We start from the raw sequence: 17,967 nt of genomic DNA, 5'->3' as shown, positions 1-17,967 counted from the left end.
GCCCAATCAATACCATGTGACAATAACACTAAGTATCCTGAGATTCAAATAGTTCACAGGGGTAAAGAGGGAGACAAAACCCGGAAATAACCACAGCTTTTAAAACAGATCAACACTTGCACGTGAGCAAGGCCATGGAGAATAGCCACAGCAAGAAAGGATCAGCTTGCACTTGCGGAATACTGTACCACCGCTCTGAATCCAGACTTTGAGAAAGGGGTCACGCACACCCGGGTGATTCCCTCCCTCCCCTTGGAGTGGTCTCTGCTCAGCGTCTTCCCACAGCAGCAAATCAAAACTTGGGATCTGGGTGCAAGGAGATTGTTGGAACGAGCGGGCATCCCATGTTCCAACCTTCGACGCAGTTTTTTACATTTTTTGCATACAACACTTCAAATGAAACTGGATGTGAAGGGTGCTGTTTTCTATGCGAAGTCCTAGCCAACGTAACACGGTGACTTCCTTCCCTACTTTGCTAGGCTGCTCTACCCAAAATCGGGAGAAGACATTCACATTGCCGTCATTGTACAAATGTCAGTAAGCAATGAATAAGAATTATGAAATCGACAGTCTGATCATTTCATTTTGTCTGAACTCATAGAAACAACCTGCCTTCTCAATCCAGGGCTCCATCAACTGGAATCCTATTCTAGCCCAAGTCCTGCTCACCCATCACCCAGTCCTTGCTCACCTCCAACGGCTCCTTATCCCCGAACACAGTGACTTCAAAATTCTCACCCTCGTTTACAAATCCTTACCTTTCTCTGCAACATTTTGTCCTGTATCCCATCAAACCCTCCATAATTCTGAATCTGGACTGCTCCCACTTGCCCCCTTCTTTCTGACCCACCATACATGGTAGAGCTGTTAATTATCACAGCCTTTCTTAATCCTTCCAATTTACCACCTTTCCCTCCCCAACTTCAGAAGCCCCCTACACCCCTCCAATTTTCTACCCCCCCCCACCCCCCGCCAGCTTCCAAGCTTCTCTCGATCATGCCTTTTTTCACATTCCCTAAGCTTCTCCCAATTCCGTTTAGTGTCTGACCCGCGACTTTGGTGACGTCTGAGGCACTAGATGTATAAGGTGCTGAAGTTATTTTGTGTTCCCTTCTTTGTGGTTGTGCAATTGTTATTTAAAACCTTTTTAAAATTCTCTTCACATGCTTATACTTCACACATCTTAATTTGTCTAGCCACGTATGCTTACTTTATTCACATTTGACATCACCAACTTGGAGCAGAAATATGAGCTTTGCAGCTAACTGTACTAATAAAGTGCATGGCATCTAAATCAGCAGTTTGGAAGGAATCAAATACCCAGGGAAATATATCCGCTAGTTCGAACTGTGCAGGGGTCCAATGAATTTGAATTTCCACAGAAGATTTAATCCTAACCCAATATGGATCTTCCTGGTCTCAGGGCGCAACCATGCAACCAGGTCCCAAACCACTCAGCCTTAGCCTAAGCTGACCTGTTCCTCCCTTCCTTCAAACAAGACACAGCTCGGTCCTATTTAACCTTAGCCTTTCAGCTCTAGTGAATCCCATCAAACACTGCATCAATTTCAGGCATCGCAGTCCCACCAAATTGATCACAGTACGTGCAGCTGCCAACCCTACCAATACACACACAATCAAAAATCTTAAAAATTAGCAAAATCAACGCAGGCGGTTTCTGTGATTTGAACCTCCCATTTTCTTTTCTTTTTTTTCCCAGAGGGCATGGATTAATACTGGCCCACAGTTCCTCCAGTATCTTGCCCAAGTGACCTTTCTTTACGAGCTTCCTTTAAAAAGTGAGTATCAGCAGGTTATCCAACTTCGTTGGGGTGGGGAGGCCTTGGGGCTTCAGAGCTGACCCCTTATCGCATGAGGTGCTGAGGCCTACTGCATCATTTCTACTTCTGCCCCGGCTGAGATCAGCACAGACCAGGAATCCGGTGACCTTGCTGGTCTCTATGGCTCAATGCCATACTAGGCAAACAACCAAAATTTTTTTAAAAAATTCTCATGCACTTACACATTCCCGCTCTTCAAACCCAAATCGTCCTTGCTTGGAGATATGGCAGATGGTGCTGTGCTATTCCTTTTCTATCAAATAAATAAACTGGCAAAGCTTTATTAGTTCTGTTGCAAACTGTGGCCAATAAAGAAAGTAAAGAAAAAAAAATGTCTTTATATACAGCCTCTTATTACATCCTCAGCATGTCCCAAGCATTGCTACAGCCAATGAATTACTTTTGATATGTGATCACCGTTGTTTTGCAGGCAAATACAACAGCCAATTTGCACACAGCAAAATCCCACAACAGCATATGAAAGAATGACCATATAAATCTGTAATTGGTGCTGTGAGTTGAGGGAGTTATGCTGGCCAGGACATTTGGAAGAACACTTTGCTCTTCTAGGTGTCAGGCTTGGCTCAGTGGTAACACTCTGAGTCAGAAGGTCATGGGTTCAAGTCCCACTCCAGAGACTTAGCACATAATCCATGCTGACAATCCACTTCAGTACCTAATATTTATCCCTCAACCAACATCAATAAAACAGATTAGTTGGCCAATATCACATTGCTATTTATGGGACCTTGCTGTACTGAATAGGCAGATTGGGCCTCGGTTTAATGTCTCACCTAAAAGATGGCACCTCCGACAGTGTATCACTCCCTCAGTACTGCACTGAAGTGTTAGCCTATAGAATATTTACTCAAGTCCTATCGTGGGGCTTGAACCCGTAACCTGTTGACTCAAAAGTGATATAGCAGCACCATATTTAGAAACAATTTCACACACATTCAGGCCCATCAATAAAGCTATCTGACAAATGGATTAATACGGAAATAATTTATGGAACTGTTCTAAGATTCTGAAAGATCAGTGCTCTTGAAATGTCATTATGTTGTACTCATGCTATCTTAATCCTGCGTTGAGATGCACTTGATAAAACCAGATAACACTGCAGTTGCCATCATGTGGTATAATCACGTTTCGTTCAAATAATGCCATCAACACTGCAACAGCCTGCTGTCCCTCACTACCCCCATGACACCTGCTGCCAGCTAAAAAAAAATTACCGAATCTGGAAGAGACCAGCCTCGAAAACTCTAAACACACAGATTTTAGGACAGCGCAGGATGAATGCGTTACCTGGCAAGAACACATTTTGTTCAGAACATCACTGAACCTTATAGACTCATACAGCACAGAAGGTGGCTATTCGGCCCGTCATGTCTGTGCCGGTACTTTGAAAGAGCTATCCAATTAGACCCAATCCCTTGCTTTTTCCCTGTTAATTGTATCCATATGATTTATATCAATTAGTGTTAATTGTATTCAGGTGGTGCGTATCAATTGGGGACTCTTGTATCCATTTATATGAGAGCTTCTCTAGGGTGTGGAGTGGGTAATGTGGATCGCTGTGAATAAAGGCTTGGAAGCAACTGAAGATCAGGCTCTAGTATTCTATCCTTTACCACCTGGCTATTCAATTTATTACAATAGCCGTGCAAATTTTTCCTTTTCAAGTATATATCCAATTCCCTTTTGAACCTTTCAGGCAGTGCATTCCAGATCATAACAACTCACTGCATAAAATGATTTCTCCTTGTCTGACCTCTGGTTCTTTTGCCAATTATCTTAATTCTGTGTCCTCTGGTTACCGACCCTCCTGCCAGTAGAAATAGTTTATCTTTATTTCTTCTATCAAAACCCATCAAAATTTTGAACACCTTGTAGTGCATTATCACCTGCAAAGCACTTCTGCCTATGTATTAACCTACATATTGCATCCAAGTACGAATTCCTCACGAATAAACCTCAGGTCACAATATTTTGAGTCAGCTAGTTACATTTGTAATTTCTTCCTGTGATTTCTAAATACCTGTATACTTTAATTTCACATATACATTTGGGAGTCTGTCCCAAGATATTTACCCCTCTTTCCATTCAGTTTTCAATGATCCTAACTTATTTCCTATGATTTACGTTATCTAAATCTATCGCCACATTACTGCATTGTAATGCACTCCTATGTATGTTATCCCGTGTTTGTATCTTGACCCGTTTTGCTCAATCCATGAAATATAATTTTCATGGGCCAAATGCCACATTTCTTCACTCTCTGCTTGATTTTTACCACCGTTTTATTTTCTCACACTTAAAAAAAACTATTATCGATTTTTGTTTCTGATTCTATGAAATAAAATCGAAGAGGCATTAGGGGTGCGTGTGACTTTATCCCCCACATATTATTCAGCTTCATCTCTCTGCTGAATAAATATCATCAATAAGTTGCTGAGGTGTATTCTCTTTACACTGGGAATAACATTCCATTGAAATTAATTACATCACACATTTCACTGTGTGTAAGTTTAACATATGCAAGTTATACTATAGTAATTTATTTGGGGGGAAAAAGTCAAGTCAATGTGATATTTAAGACAATTACAGAAAAAACACTAGTTTGATTCCAGAAAAGGAGCGATATAGCAATATTCTGGAACTGCAGTTTCTTGTCTTTTTATCATTCAGATCTAACTAAATGGAAGGAAATTAAAAGTTTAAGATGCGATATTTACTTCCTGGTGCTGTTCAATGTAATTGTAACACAATAAACCATCTTATTGCGATTTTAACAAAACATTCTAGGTTCATGGACTCACATCTGCAGACATAATACAAACTGACAGTGTCTCAAACTGTTACCTTGTATCATCACTTAAAGCACCTTAAGTAGCAAATAACTACAGCTTCCATTTTCTGAGCACCTTTAATGTAGAAAATGTTCCAAAAAGCAAGAGACCAAATTAACAGATAAATGACGGGGGTTGAGCCATGGAGGGAAGGTTAAGAAATGTGACTGAAAACTTGGTCAAAAAGATGAGTCTTTGATTTCTCAGAGATGGAGAGAGAATTGCAGAGGCTGAGGAGGGAAGGATTTCCAGAGAGCAGGGCTAAGGCACCTGAAAGCTCTTGCATTAATGCTGGAGCAAAAGAGGGTGAGATGCACAGAAGACCAGGTTTGGAGAACCGAAGGTTGTGGGAGGAAGATACATAGCTGGAGGAGATTTCAGAGATAAGATGGGCTGAGGCCAAGGAGAGATTTGAAAATCAGTTTACAATCCTCACCTTCAAAGTGTTGGGGGAGACAAGATGCCAATCTAAGTCTGCGAGCATGGGGGTGATGAGTGAATGGGAAATAATGCAGGGCAGGATAGAGGCAGCTGACTTTTGGACAAGCTGAAGTTTATGGAAGGTGGAGCATGGGAGACCAGCAAGGGGGGACAATGGTGGAATCGAGTCTAGAAATCACAAAAATGATGGGGCTGAGGTGAAAGCAAGTGTTTTTGATGATTGACAGGATGTAGGGTATGAAGTTCAGGCAATGGTGGAGGGATAGAGCTGGCATCATCAGCATGTTTGTGGGAGCTGACTCCATGCCTGTGGATGATGTCATCAAGGAGCAATGCGCAGATGATGAAGAGAAGGGGAGTAACGACAGATCCATGGGTGATCCCTTTACCCCTGTGCTCACTGACCTACACTGGCTCCTGGTCAGGCAACGCCTCATTGAATTACATAAACATGATTTTAATATTCTCATCCTTGTGTTCAAGTCCCTCCATGGCCTCGCCCCTCCCTATCTCTGCAGCATCCTCGAGCCCTACAACCCTCCGAGATCTCTGCACACCTCCAATTCTGGCCTCTTGAGCATCCCCGATTTTCATCGCTCCACCAATGGTGGCCGTGCCTTCAGCTGCCTAGGCCCCAAGCTCTGGAATTCCCTCCCTAAACCTCTCTGCCTCTCTATCCTCCTTTAAGTCGCTCCTTAAAACCTACCTCTTTGACCACCTGTCCTAATAACCCGTATGTGGCTCAGTGTCAAATTCTGTCTGCTAATGCTGCTATGAAGCACCTTGGGATGTTTTACTACGTTAAAGGCGCTATATAAATGCAATTTGTTGTTGACTCTGGAGATGACCATGCAGGAGCAAGAAGGGAAGCCGTATCCAAAGGAGATATGGTGGCCGTGTTCAGGCAAGTAGTGGTGGAACGTAGTGTGGAAAGTCCAACACAGCTGGATAATTGAGGATTGGTGATGAAGGAGAATGGCTCAATCAACCATATCTAATGCTGCAGAAGATCAGGAGGACATGGAGACATAACGTATCACAATCACAGAGGATATCATTCGTGACATTGGCCAGGGCAGTTTCGGTGCTGTGAGCAAAGCTGTAGGGGCTCAAAGTGGGAGTTTTGAGCGAGGTGGGTAGAGCTGGATGGCAACGATACATCTGGGGACCTTAGAGAGGAAAAGGAAGTTCGAGATGCGGTGGTACTTGGAGAGGATGGATGAGTCCGTAGCAGGTATTATTTTTGAGGAAGGGGGTGATAATGGCAATTTTGAAAGGGAGAAGGATGGTGCCTGAGCCAAGGGAACCAACAGCAATGTCAGCAAGTATGGGAACCAGGAGTGGCAGCTGAGTGGTCAGAAGTTGATAGGGGAGAGGACCGAGGGAGCAGGAAGTAGGTCTCGTGGAAGAGACGAGGGGGTGGGATGGGAGGAGAAGAGAAGATGAGAGGAAAACTCCAGAATAATACTGGATTCAAGCTAGAGTGTGTGGAAGATTGAGAAGCAGGTGAGGAGCAGGGAAGAGGAAGTGGAGGTCAAGGCAGAAACAAATGCAGGGAGGACCTCAATCTTTGAGTTGGAAGAAATCCATGAGCTCCACACACTTAATTCTTGGAGGCGAGGGTGGGGGAAAGGGGTTTGAGGATAAGTTAATTGTGAAGCATCACTGAAGTTAGAAACAAATTCTTGGGCTAACAATTTAGAAGACAGAAGAATTCAGCTCATTTGCTTCACTAGCCCCAAATCCACAGGAATGTTTAACAGCATTTGCTAATCATATGTTGAAGAAAATGGATTACCTTCGGTACCTGCTTGAAATTCTACAGAAGTTTTCTTTTGCGAATTCACGATAACCTAAGTGAAATTAAGAAACAAACCAAAAAGGATTAACAAATAAGTCAATAACGTCACAAGGACGCCAGTAAATGAAAACTAAAAGAAAGTATGAAATCAGAAAAAGGCCTTTCAGTCCACTGAGCCTGTTCCTTTCGATGGGCCATATACATTTGATCTCCTATAGTCTCTAATCCAAACTCATCTTCAGAGGAAGGGTCCAAGAAAATCTCTCAAATGTCTCCCCAACTCTGCAATTTAGCAGGACTGTAGAATAATAATCTAACATTACAATCGAACATCACACCCCTGACTTGTTGCATTCCACAGATGATATTTCAATGTCAGATAAATAGAGTGAAACACACACGCACACACAGTTTAAAAAACAATTTGGCAGATGGTTAAACATTTCAATGGAAAAAGTAAATGTAGTTTAAAAAAAACATTATAAAGTAAATAATTTTGTCATCCTCAGCTTAGGGATCTGCTGCTAAGATCTGCACATACACCTACCCACAATTATAAGTTTGGGGGAGCAACTTACGATGCATTCAGGGGCAATGGCGCATTCGGTTATCTTGTGGTAAACCTTCAAATCTAATGTGGAAGAGTGTCATCTATATAACCATACAGGATGAAGTGCTGGTCATCGTATGGATGGGGGATGGGGGACAGGAGGGAAAGAATTTGACCTCTATATGACTGTTTTTCTTAACTACTGTAAAAACTTTATAATACCAGCAAGACCAGTTCAATTTGTTTTGATATAGCAGTTCCGTGACTCCATGACAATACAACAGAATAAAATACTGCCGTTTATAATGGTGACTGAATCTTGATACTATACTCTCATAAAAGGTGAAAAGTTCCTCTGTCCAAACTGTAAAAAAAAATTTACACCGTTTGTAAAATGCCCTGAAGTGAAAGTGCAAACTTGCTTTGAACGCTGCAATTCTAACTTGGCCTGGTTGCACAATCACAAAACTGTAGCAGCGACTCCTGCTCAAAGAATGGGTGTAGAGATATGAAGCAAGGACAGGATAAGGCTCAATGTGAGGGAAAAGAAAAAAATAGAAAGGCTTACATTTATCGGTTGTCCAACTGGATGGGACTGCCTTCACCTGGTTCCTTTCCTATCTATCCAGTCATAGCGAGAGAATCTTCTGCAATGGTTTCTCTTCCTGCTCCCGCACCGTTACCTCTGGAGTCCCCCAAGGATCTATCCTGCACCCCCCCCCACCTACTACTTCTCATCTACATAAAGCACCTCAGTGACATCATCTGAAAACACAATGTCAAGTTCCACATGTACGCCGATGACACCCAGCTCTACTTCACCATTGCTCTCTTGACCCCTCCACATGCATCTTTTGTCATGCTGCTTGTCCAACATGAAGTATTGGATGAGCAGAAATCTCCTCCAATTAAACATTGGGAAGACGGAAGCCACTGTCTTCGGTCCCCGCCACAAACTCCGTTCCCTAGCTACTGATTCCATCCCTCTCACTGGCCATTGTCGGAGGCTGAACCAGACCGTTCGCAACCTCAGCGTCCTATTTGACCCTAAGCTGAGCTTCCGACCCCATATCCTCTCCATCATAAAGACCGCCTTCTTCCAGGTCAGTAATATTGCTCATCTCTGCCCCTGTCTCAGCCCATCTGCTGCTGAAACTCTCATCCATGCTTTTGTTACCTTCAGACTCGACTATTCCAGTGTTCTCCTGGCCGGCCTAACATCTTCCACCCTCCGTAAACTTGAGCTCATCCAAAACTCTGCTGCTGCCTGTATCTTAACTCGCACAAAGTCCCGTTCATCCATCACCCCTGTGCTCGCTGATCTACAGTGGCTCCCAGTCGAACAACACCTAGATTTTAAGATTCTCATCCTTGTGTTCAAATCCCTCCATGATCTTTGTAACCTCCTCCAGCCCTACAACCCTCCAAGAACTGTGCATTCCTCCAATTCTGGCCTGATTCCCTTCACTCCTCCATTGGCGGCCATGCCTTCAGTTGTCTAGGCCCTAAGCTCTGGAACTTCCTCTCTAAACCTCTCCGGCTCTCTCTCCTCCTTTAAGATGTTCCTTAAAACCTACATCTTTGACCAAGCTCTTGGTCACCTGTTCTAATAAATCCATATGTGGCTCGGTGTCAAATTTTGTTTGAAAATTGCTCCTGTGAATCGCCTTGGGACGTTTTGCAACGTTAAAGGCACTATATAAATACAATTTATTGTTGTTGTTGTATAACGCCTTTCATGACCTCAGGACATCCCAAAGTGCTTTACAGCCACTGAAGTACTTTTGGAGTGTAGTCACTGTTGTAATGTAGGAAACGTGGCAGCCAATTTGCGCATAGCAAGGTCCCACAAACAGCCATGGGATAAATGAAAAGATCATCTGTTTTAGGTGTTGGTTGAGGGATGAATATTGGCCAGGACACCAGGGAGAACACCCCTGCTCTTCTTCCAAATAATGTCGTGGGATCTTTTTACATTCACCCGAGGTGTAGACGGGGCTTTGGTTTAACGTCTCATCTGAAAGACAGCACCTCCAACAATGCAACACTCCCTCAGTACTGCACTGGAGTGTCAGCCTAGGTTATGTGTCTTTGGAGTGGGGTTTGAACCCACAACCTTCTGGCTCAGAAGCAATAGTGAGCCTCTACAGTCAGAATGGAGTCAGCTGTTGCACATATTTTAAGGGTTTCGGTGTTTGGAGCAGGAAGGACTTTTATAGTACTTCAGAAGTCATCATGGAATGATAAATTAAACTCTTGCAAGCTTTGCTCGTCAGGTTTATTTGTTGTATTATATAGACAGCATCTGCTGAATTCTGTTCTGTTTTTTGGCCATTTAATTTTAAATATTTTTCATTACATTAACCTGTAAGAGCTCAAACCTGTGATTAGAACCACTTTGAAGAGAGTGGTATCATATTGCAGATTATCAATAGGGTAATTGTTAATCCTATGGGTCCCCCACCCCTGCAAGGGCAGATTACCTAAAGGTACAGCTTCGAGGCCTCAAGGGGGACTTACAGGAATTCAGTGCGATTGTGGTTCTATTAAAAACCCCAAATTTAACATTGATTGCAGTGTCCTATTTATCAATGATCTAGCTTCCAAATCAGTTTATGTACACAAATCAGGATGTAAGCAAATCAAAGGACTAAAATATGGATCGAACATTCACTTAGAAATACTTTCAACAGGCAGCAGATTGGAGCACCAACTTGCAGGCCTGCAGAACAGCTGGGCAGAGGTTTGATTCCCCCGTTTCGCTGCATTGGGCCACATCAGCCACATTGTCATGAGAAAACACAGCGCAAAGGTCAGGCTCCACCTTAGAGGGGAGAGGGAAACTGGAGGGAGTTTCACTAACAGAGCACGCCAACCACCCTCCTTACCACAGTGAGTGTGTAACCTGGTGAGAAAACAGAGAGATTAAGAAATCACATTTTTTTTTAACAAAAAAGTTTGATGAGGCAACCTTTTGTTAACAGAAACTATCTTGTGATCAGGATGTCTAGTTTTTATGGTGTCCAATTAATTTTTAGACTATTTCCTAACTAGCAAAAGATTATGGCTATTGCAATACATTTTTAGATGTTGTCATATAAACTCTATTGGCTGGCCATTACCTGGGCAGCACCCTGACACAGCATTGAAAGTTTGATCCCTGGTCTGTGCTGAGCTAGATTATCTCAGCAACTACAGCAGTTAGAGCAATATAATTAGCCTGGTTTAAGGAGGAGCGGTGCAGAAAATAGCCAGGGATCCCACTCCTGATCATAGAACCATAGAAAAGATACAGCACAGAAGAGGGCCATTCAGCCCATCGTGTCCGCTCCGGCTCGAAGAACAACCAGGTGCCCATTCTAATCCCACCTCTCAGCAACCCGGTCCGTAGCCCTGCAGGTTACAGCACTTTTGGTGCAGGTCCAGGTACTTTTTAAAAAGTGTTGAGGGTCCCTGCCTCTACCACCGATTCGGGCAGCTAATTCCATACACCCACCACCCTCTGGGTAAAATTGTTTTTCCTCATGTCTCCTTTAATCTTTCCACCAATCGGCTTAAATCTATGTCCTCTCGTTCTTGAACTCTCTGCCAGAGGAAACAGGTACTTCCTGTCTACTCTATCTGGGCCCCTCATAATTTTGTACACCTCAATCAAGTCTCCCCTCAGCCTCCTCTGTTCCAAGGAAAACAACCCCAGCCTATCCAAACTCTCCTCGTAGCTGCAATTTTTAAGCCCTGGCAACATTCTTGTAAATCTTCTCTGCACTCTCTCCAGAGCAATTACGTTCTTCCTGGTAATGTGGTGACCAGAGCTGTGCACAGTACTCCAGCTGTGGCCTTACCAGCGTTGTATACAGTTCTATCATTACATCCCTGCTTTTGTATTCTATACCTCGGCTAATAACGGAGAGCATTCCATATGCTTTCTTCACAATCTTATCCATCTGTACTGTCACCTTCAGGGACCTGTGCATATGCACTCCAAGGTCTCTCACTTCCTCTCCCCCTCTCAATATATTCCTGTTTATCGCGTGTTCCCTTTTACTGTTTGCCCTCCCTAAGTGCATCACCTCACACTTTTCCGCCCACTCCACCAACCCATTGATATCTTCTTGGAGTCTACAGCTATCCTCTTCACTAACAACTACATGGCCAATTTTTGTGTCGTCTGCAAATTTGCCAATCATGCCCCCTACATTCAAGTCCAAATCATCAATAGACACCACAAACAGCAAGGGACCCAACACTGAGCCCTGTGGCACACAACTGGAAATGGATTTTCATTCGCAAAGACATTCATCGACTTTTACCCTTTGTTTCCTGTTACTGAGCCAATTTTGGATCCAATTCGCCACATTTCCCTGTATCCCATGGACTTTTACTTTTCTGACCAGTCTGCCATGTGGGACCTTGTCAAATGCCTTACTAAAATCCATGTAGACAACATCCACTGCACGACCCTCATCAATCCTCCTTGTCACTTCCTCAAAGAATTCAATCAGACTTGTAAGGCATGACCTTCCCTGAACAAATCTATGCTGACTATCCCTGATTAAACCATGCCTTTCCAAGTGACAGTTTATCCTATCTCTCAGTATTGATTCTAATAGTTTGCCCACCACCGAGGTAAGACTGACCGGCCTATAATTGTTCGGCCTTTCCCTTGTATCCTTTTTAAACAATGGTACTACATTTGCAGTCTTCCAGTCCTCCGGTACCTCCCCTTTATCTAGTGAGGATTGGAAAATAATCCTCAGAGCATCCGCTGTTTCCTCCCTGGCTTCCTTCAATGGCCTAGGAAACAATCCATCCGGACCTGGTGACTTATCAACTTTCAAGGATTCCAGTCCCTCTAGTGCTTCCTCTCTCGTTATGTTTACCTTATCCAATATTTCACACCTCTCCTCTTTAACTACTACGTCCGGATCATCCCTCTCCTTTGTGAATACGGAGACAAAATATTCATTTAAAACCCTACCCACATCCTCTGCTTCTACACACAAGTTACCCTCATCATCCCTGATCGGTCCCACCTTTTCCTTAGCTATCCTCTTGTTCTTAATGTACTGATAAAACATCTTTGGGTTTTCTTTAATCTTACTAGCTAATATTTTTTCATGCCCTCACTTTGCTTTCCTTATTTCCTTTTTTACATCATCCCGGTACTTTCTATACTCCTCTTGGTTTTCTGCAGTATTTAGTTTTCTGTCACAGTCATAAGCTTTCTTTTTCTGCTTTATCTTGCCCCATATACTTCTAGACAACCAGGGGGCTCTAAATTTGGCAGTGCCACCCTTTTTCTTTGAGGGGATGCGTCTGCATTGTACCTGTAGAATTTCACTTTTTAGTGCCTCCCACTGGCTTGCCACTGATTTCTCCTCAAGTAGTTGTGTTCAGTCCACTTCTGCCAAATCACCTCTTAGTTCTGTAAAATTTGCCTTCCCCCAATTTAAAACGTTTACTCCTGATTTAACTCTGTCCTTTTCCATAATAATGCTAAAACTAACTGAATTGTGGTCACTATCCCCAATATGGTCACCCACTGTCACTTCACCCACTTACCCATCTTCATTTCCCAGGACTAAATCTAGAATTGCATCCCCTCTTGTCAGGTACTGGCTAAAAAAGTTCTCCTGGACACCGTTCAAGAATTTTGCGCCCTCTGTGCCCCTCAGACTGTTTGAATCCCAGTTGATGTTAGGGTAGTTGAAGTCCCCTACTATTATTGTCCTTCTATTTTTGCACTCAGAAATTTGCCTACATATTTGTTCTTCTATCTCCCTTTCGCTATTCGGGGGTCTATAGTACAATCCTAGTAGTGTGACTGCCCCTTTTTTATTTCTTAGCTCAACCCATATGGCCTCGATTGATGGTCCATTTAGCATATCATCCCTTCTCACAACTGTAATTAATTATTTAACCAATAATGCTACCCCCCTTCTTTTTTTTTATCACCCACTCTATCCTGCCTGAAAACTCTATATCCAGGGATATTGAGCTGCCAATTATCCCCCTCTTTAAGCCAGGTTTCCATTATAGCAATGATATCATGCTGCCATGTGTCTATCTGTGCCCTTAGCTCATCTGCTTTGCTCGCATTGAAGTATATACCCTTCATGCTGTAATGATTCCAGCTGGGATGTGCCTGTATGGGCATTGATTGAGTACATGATCTAGTTTAGCTAGACATTTACCCTTTTAAAATAACCTGCCAACATTCGCCTGATGAAAGGCCATTTAGGCAAGATATCAAAAAGGTTTGCTGCTGACCTTGCGACCAGCAGGCATATGAAAAGGGGGACGGGAAAGGGGAAAAAATTGGAAAAAGCATCAGAGAATGAGTGTCTCTAGCACTTTGTAAACACACTTCAATCTAAACACAGTCCTCCTTCAACCACCCAAATCTGAATACAGTCATCCTTCAACTATCCCGATCTCAACACATCATTCTCTGTCCACCTCAATCTCAATACAGTCATACTCTGACCACCTCAATCTCAACACAGTCATTCTCTGTCCACCTCAATCTCAACACAGTCATACTCTGTCCACCTCAACCTCATCAAAGTCATACTCTGTCCACCTCAATCTCAACACGGTCATACTCTGACCACCTCAATCTCAACACGGTCATATTCTGTCCACCTCAATCTCAACACGGTCATACTCTGTCCACCTCAATCTCAACACAGTCATACTCTGACCACCTCAATCTCAACACATCATTCTCTGTCCACCTCAATCTCAACATGGTCATATTCTGTCCACCTCAATCTCAATACAGTCATACTCTGACCACCTCAATCTCAACACAGTCATACTCTGACCACCTCAATCTCAACCCATCATTCTCTGTCCACCTCAATCTCAAGTCCCTCCCAGTCGGGGAACACTTCAGCAGTCAAGGACATTCAGCCACCGATCTTCGGGTAAGCGTTCTCCAAGGCGGCCTTCGAGACACACGACAACGCAAAATCGTCGAACAGAAATTGATAGCCAAGTTCCGCACCCATGAGGACGGCCTCAACCGGGATCTTGGGTTCATGTCACGCTACACGTAACCCCACCAGCGAAAAAAAGTTATCTGTTTTTAACACAACGGGTCATTCTCTGTCTTTCTCTTCCTTTCGGATGTTTCTCTCCCTCTCTCTCTGTTTTGTGTTCTGGCCGTTTGTGTATTCGGTGGTCCTGTAGGTAACATCACTCTGTCTGAACACTTTGATTGCCTTGACAACGGGCAGTTGGAAAGTTTATCTGTAATCACCAGGTATTGTTCTCTGAATATAAATGCGGTAACCTTCCATGGAATCCCACACTCGCTCACCTGACGATGGAGAAAGCCTCCGAAAGCTTGTGATTTTTAAATAAAACAGTTGGACTATAACCTGGTGTTGTAAGATTCCTTACATTTGTCAACCCCAGTCCATCACCGGCATCTCCACATCATCACCTCAATCTCATCCCAGTCATACTTTGACCACCTCAATCTCAACACAGTCATACTCTGACCACCTCAATCTCAATACAGTCATACTCTGTCCACCTCAATCTCAACATGGTCATACTCTGACCACCTCAATCTCAACACAGTCATAACTCTGACCACCTCAATCTCAACACATCATTCTCTGTCCACCTCAATCTCAACACAGTCATACTCTGACCACCTCAATCTCAATACAGTCATACTCTGACCACCTCAATCTCAATACAGTCATACTCTGACCACCTCAATCTCAATACAGTCATACTCTGACCACCTCAATCTCAACACATCATTCTCTGTCCACCTCAATCTCAACCCAGTCATACTCTGACCACCTCAATCTCAATAGTCATACTCTGTCCACCTCAATCTCAACACGGTCATACTCTGACCACCTCAATCTCAATACAGTCATACTCTGACACCTCAATCTCAACACATCATTCTCTGTCCATCTCAATCTCAACAGTCATTCTCTGTCCACCTCAACCTCATCAAAGTCATTCTCTATCCACCTCAATCTCAACACAGTTATACTCTGACCACAAGTCTCAACACAAGTCATTCTCAGATGCAGTCACTGTCCCACCAAGCACAGGGACAAAGAGTTGGTCAATGCCTTTGTCAATGTCACTTAGAAACCCGCTGCTTGGATTAAGTTGGTGCCAATCAGAAGCTAACTTTGAATGAAATGGGTCCCTACTCCAGAATGATCAGAAAAACATATATTCAACGACTTCATTTTTTTTTAGAAAAACCATATAATTTAGATTATTCTTTTTTATGTTATTGATAAATATGATAGTATTAAGGTTTAAAAAGATAGGAAATATTATAAGAAGAGAAAGGAGGAATGACAATGCTAGCAGAAGTAAACATTTGAAATGTTTTAATGTTGATTTGAATTCTAAGCTATTTTAGTATAGAGTAAATTTTACAGCAATAAAACTATTCCTGACATCTGGATTTAGAAATGTAAATTCAGGGTTTGCGACAGCTCCCTCAGTATCTCAGTGCTAAATGATCTGATCTGATGCAAGCTGTACACTGCAGATTTAATCCCTGGTCTTTGCTGAGATAGCTGATTCATTAGGGAAGAGCAGTGGGATAAAAAATATTGGAGGTTGTTCTAGCAGTGTCACATGTATATGAAAAAAATGACATCTAACAAAAGGAACCTGTAGTTTTCTGGAGTTGTCAGCAGGCAAATAACTAAATGAACTGGAGAGTCAATAGGAAACAATGCATAGAGGGTGCATAAATAGATCATTTTCTGTTAACCTGGAGCCAATTTCACAAAATGTACCTTTCAATAATTGGCAATTTTGGTGAGGGTGGATGAGAAAATTGTCTTTCCAATAAAACCGCTTGCAAAATCTTCTTATAGCATCTGAATGTCACAGTAATTTGATAATAACAAGGTTATGCACCAAAACAGTACACTTCATTTATTCTCAATAGTAAGGATCGGTCTTTAAACCTTAGGAATGTTGACGGGCAGTGACCTGGTTGACTGTGAGGTGTTTCTCACCACAGTTTCCTGGCTTCCTGCAGCATCATCAATCTCACGAATACCTGGGGGGGGGGGGAGGAAACGACAATTATTAAACCAACAATATACAGCAAGATAAACACTCAATTGCAGTTCGTACTGCTCGTACTTTTCCCTTAAATAAAAAGTTGCTCCACACAACCAACGCCAATTCTACAAAAGAGCAAAACCGAATTCACATTGAAGGCATTTTAATCGAGAATAAATTCTTTCCATATCGCACGGTGATTAATTCTGGAACTTGAATTACGCACACAAAAAATCTGTCGGGAAAGGAAAGGTCGACAAGAGATAGTTTTGGAAATAATCCAAGCAAGGACCTCAAATAGACAAATATGCCAGCAATCTGAAAGCCAGCAGCTTGAGTTTTCATTAACTCTTAAAATGTGCTGCTAACATCACTCATGCTGACCTACGGGAATGATTTCCACTGTACAATATGTGCAGCGAAATCAAAGAATGCACTGATGATTTCACTACATAAAGGGAAATATGTAGTGATTTATTTAAATACATTTTTAAAAAATGTATTATTTTCAGGTCAGTTCTTCGATCAAAAATACGCCAAAGTATTGGTAAAGCCACGAGAACAGAAGTGTAATTTGTATGAGGCAGGATGACTGGTACAGGCTTCATTTCTTATTGCTTTTCAGTGATGAAAACAAAATAACTACAGCTGAGAATCTGGACAACAGACCACCCAATAAAATAATTTTAACAAAAAAAATTATAAAATTTACCAATCATCTGACTGTACAAATTAATTAGATGTGGCCAATGTAAGGATGTCTCAAATCACTTCACAGCAAACGAGGTACTTTTGAAGTGTAGTCGCTGTTGTAATGTAGGAAACCCAGCAGCCAATTTGCGCAGAGCAAAATCCCACAAACAGCAATGAGATAAATGATCAATTAATCTGTTTTTTAGTGGTGTTCCCCAGGACACTGGAAGAAATCCCCAGCTTTTCTTCAAATAGTGCCATGAGAACTTTTACGTCCACCTGAATGGGTAGGTGGGGCCTTGTTTAATGTCTCATCTGCAAGACGGCACCTCCAACAGTGCAGCACTCCCTCAGTAATGCATTGGAGTGTCTGCATAGATTATGGGAGTGCAGCTAAAACCTACGACTGACGAAGAGGCAAGAATGCTACCACTGAGCCAAGACTGACGTTTAGAAACCAAGTAAGTTAATGTTTACACCTATGGGTATAACAGCTAATTTGAAATATTTATTATATGTGGATTGACACATACATGATCCTTGACATTAGCAAAATCCAATGCAAGGTGTGAACCCATTCCTACAGAAAGAGAGGACGATTATCTGCAGGAAGCTGTGATTTCAAGCCAAGTGTAGAATTGTTAACATTTTAACCTATCTCTTTGACCAAGCTTTTGGTCACCTGACCTAATATCTCCTTAGATGGCTCAGTGTCAAATTTTG

The 17,967-nt window shown here is 42.5% G+C and overlaps 1 protein-coding gene across 1 annotated transcript in view; it reads right to left on the bottom strand.

Annotated features, from left to right (window-relative positions):
- cep72 (centrosomal protein 72) overlaps window positions 1–17,967 on the bottom strand; it is a 157,182-nt gene that overhangs the window by 51,193 nt on the left and 88,022 nt on the right. The window contains exons 6-7 of the mRNA XM_068000553.1: window positions 16,452–16,546; window positions 6,933–6,987 (exon numbers count right to left, since the gene is read on the bottom strand). Of these exons, the coding sequence (XP_067856654.1) occupies window positions 6,933–6,987; window positions 16,452–16,546 (150 nt within the window). The remainder of the gene's footprint in view (window positions 1–6,932; window positions 6,988–16,451; window positions 16,547–17,967) is intronic.

The sequence above is a fragment of the Heptranchias perlo genome, chromosome 2 (genome assembly GCF_035084215.1).
Source record: "Heptranchias perlo isolate sHepPer1 chromosome 2, sHepPer1.hap1, whole genome shotgun sequence".
NCBI classification, from domain to species: domain Eukaryota; kingdom Metazoa; phylum Chordata; class Chondrichthyes; order Hexanchiformes; family Hexanchidae; genus Heptranchias; species Heptranchias perlo.
The sequence above is the reverse complement of the archived record's forward strand: the minus strand, read 5'-3'. Positions and strand labels throughout refer to the sequence as shown.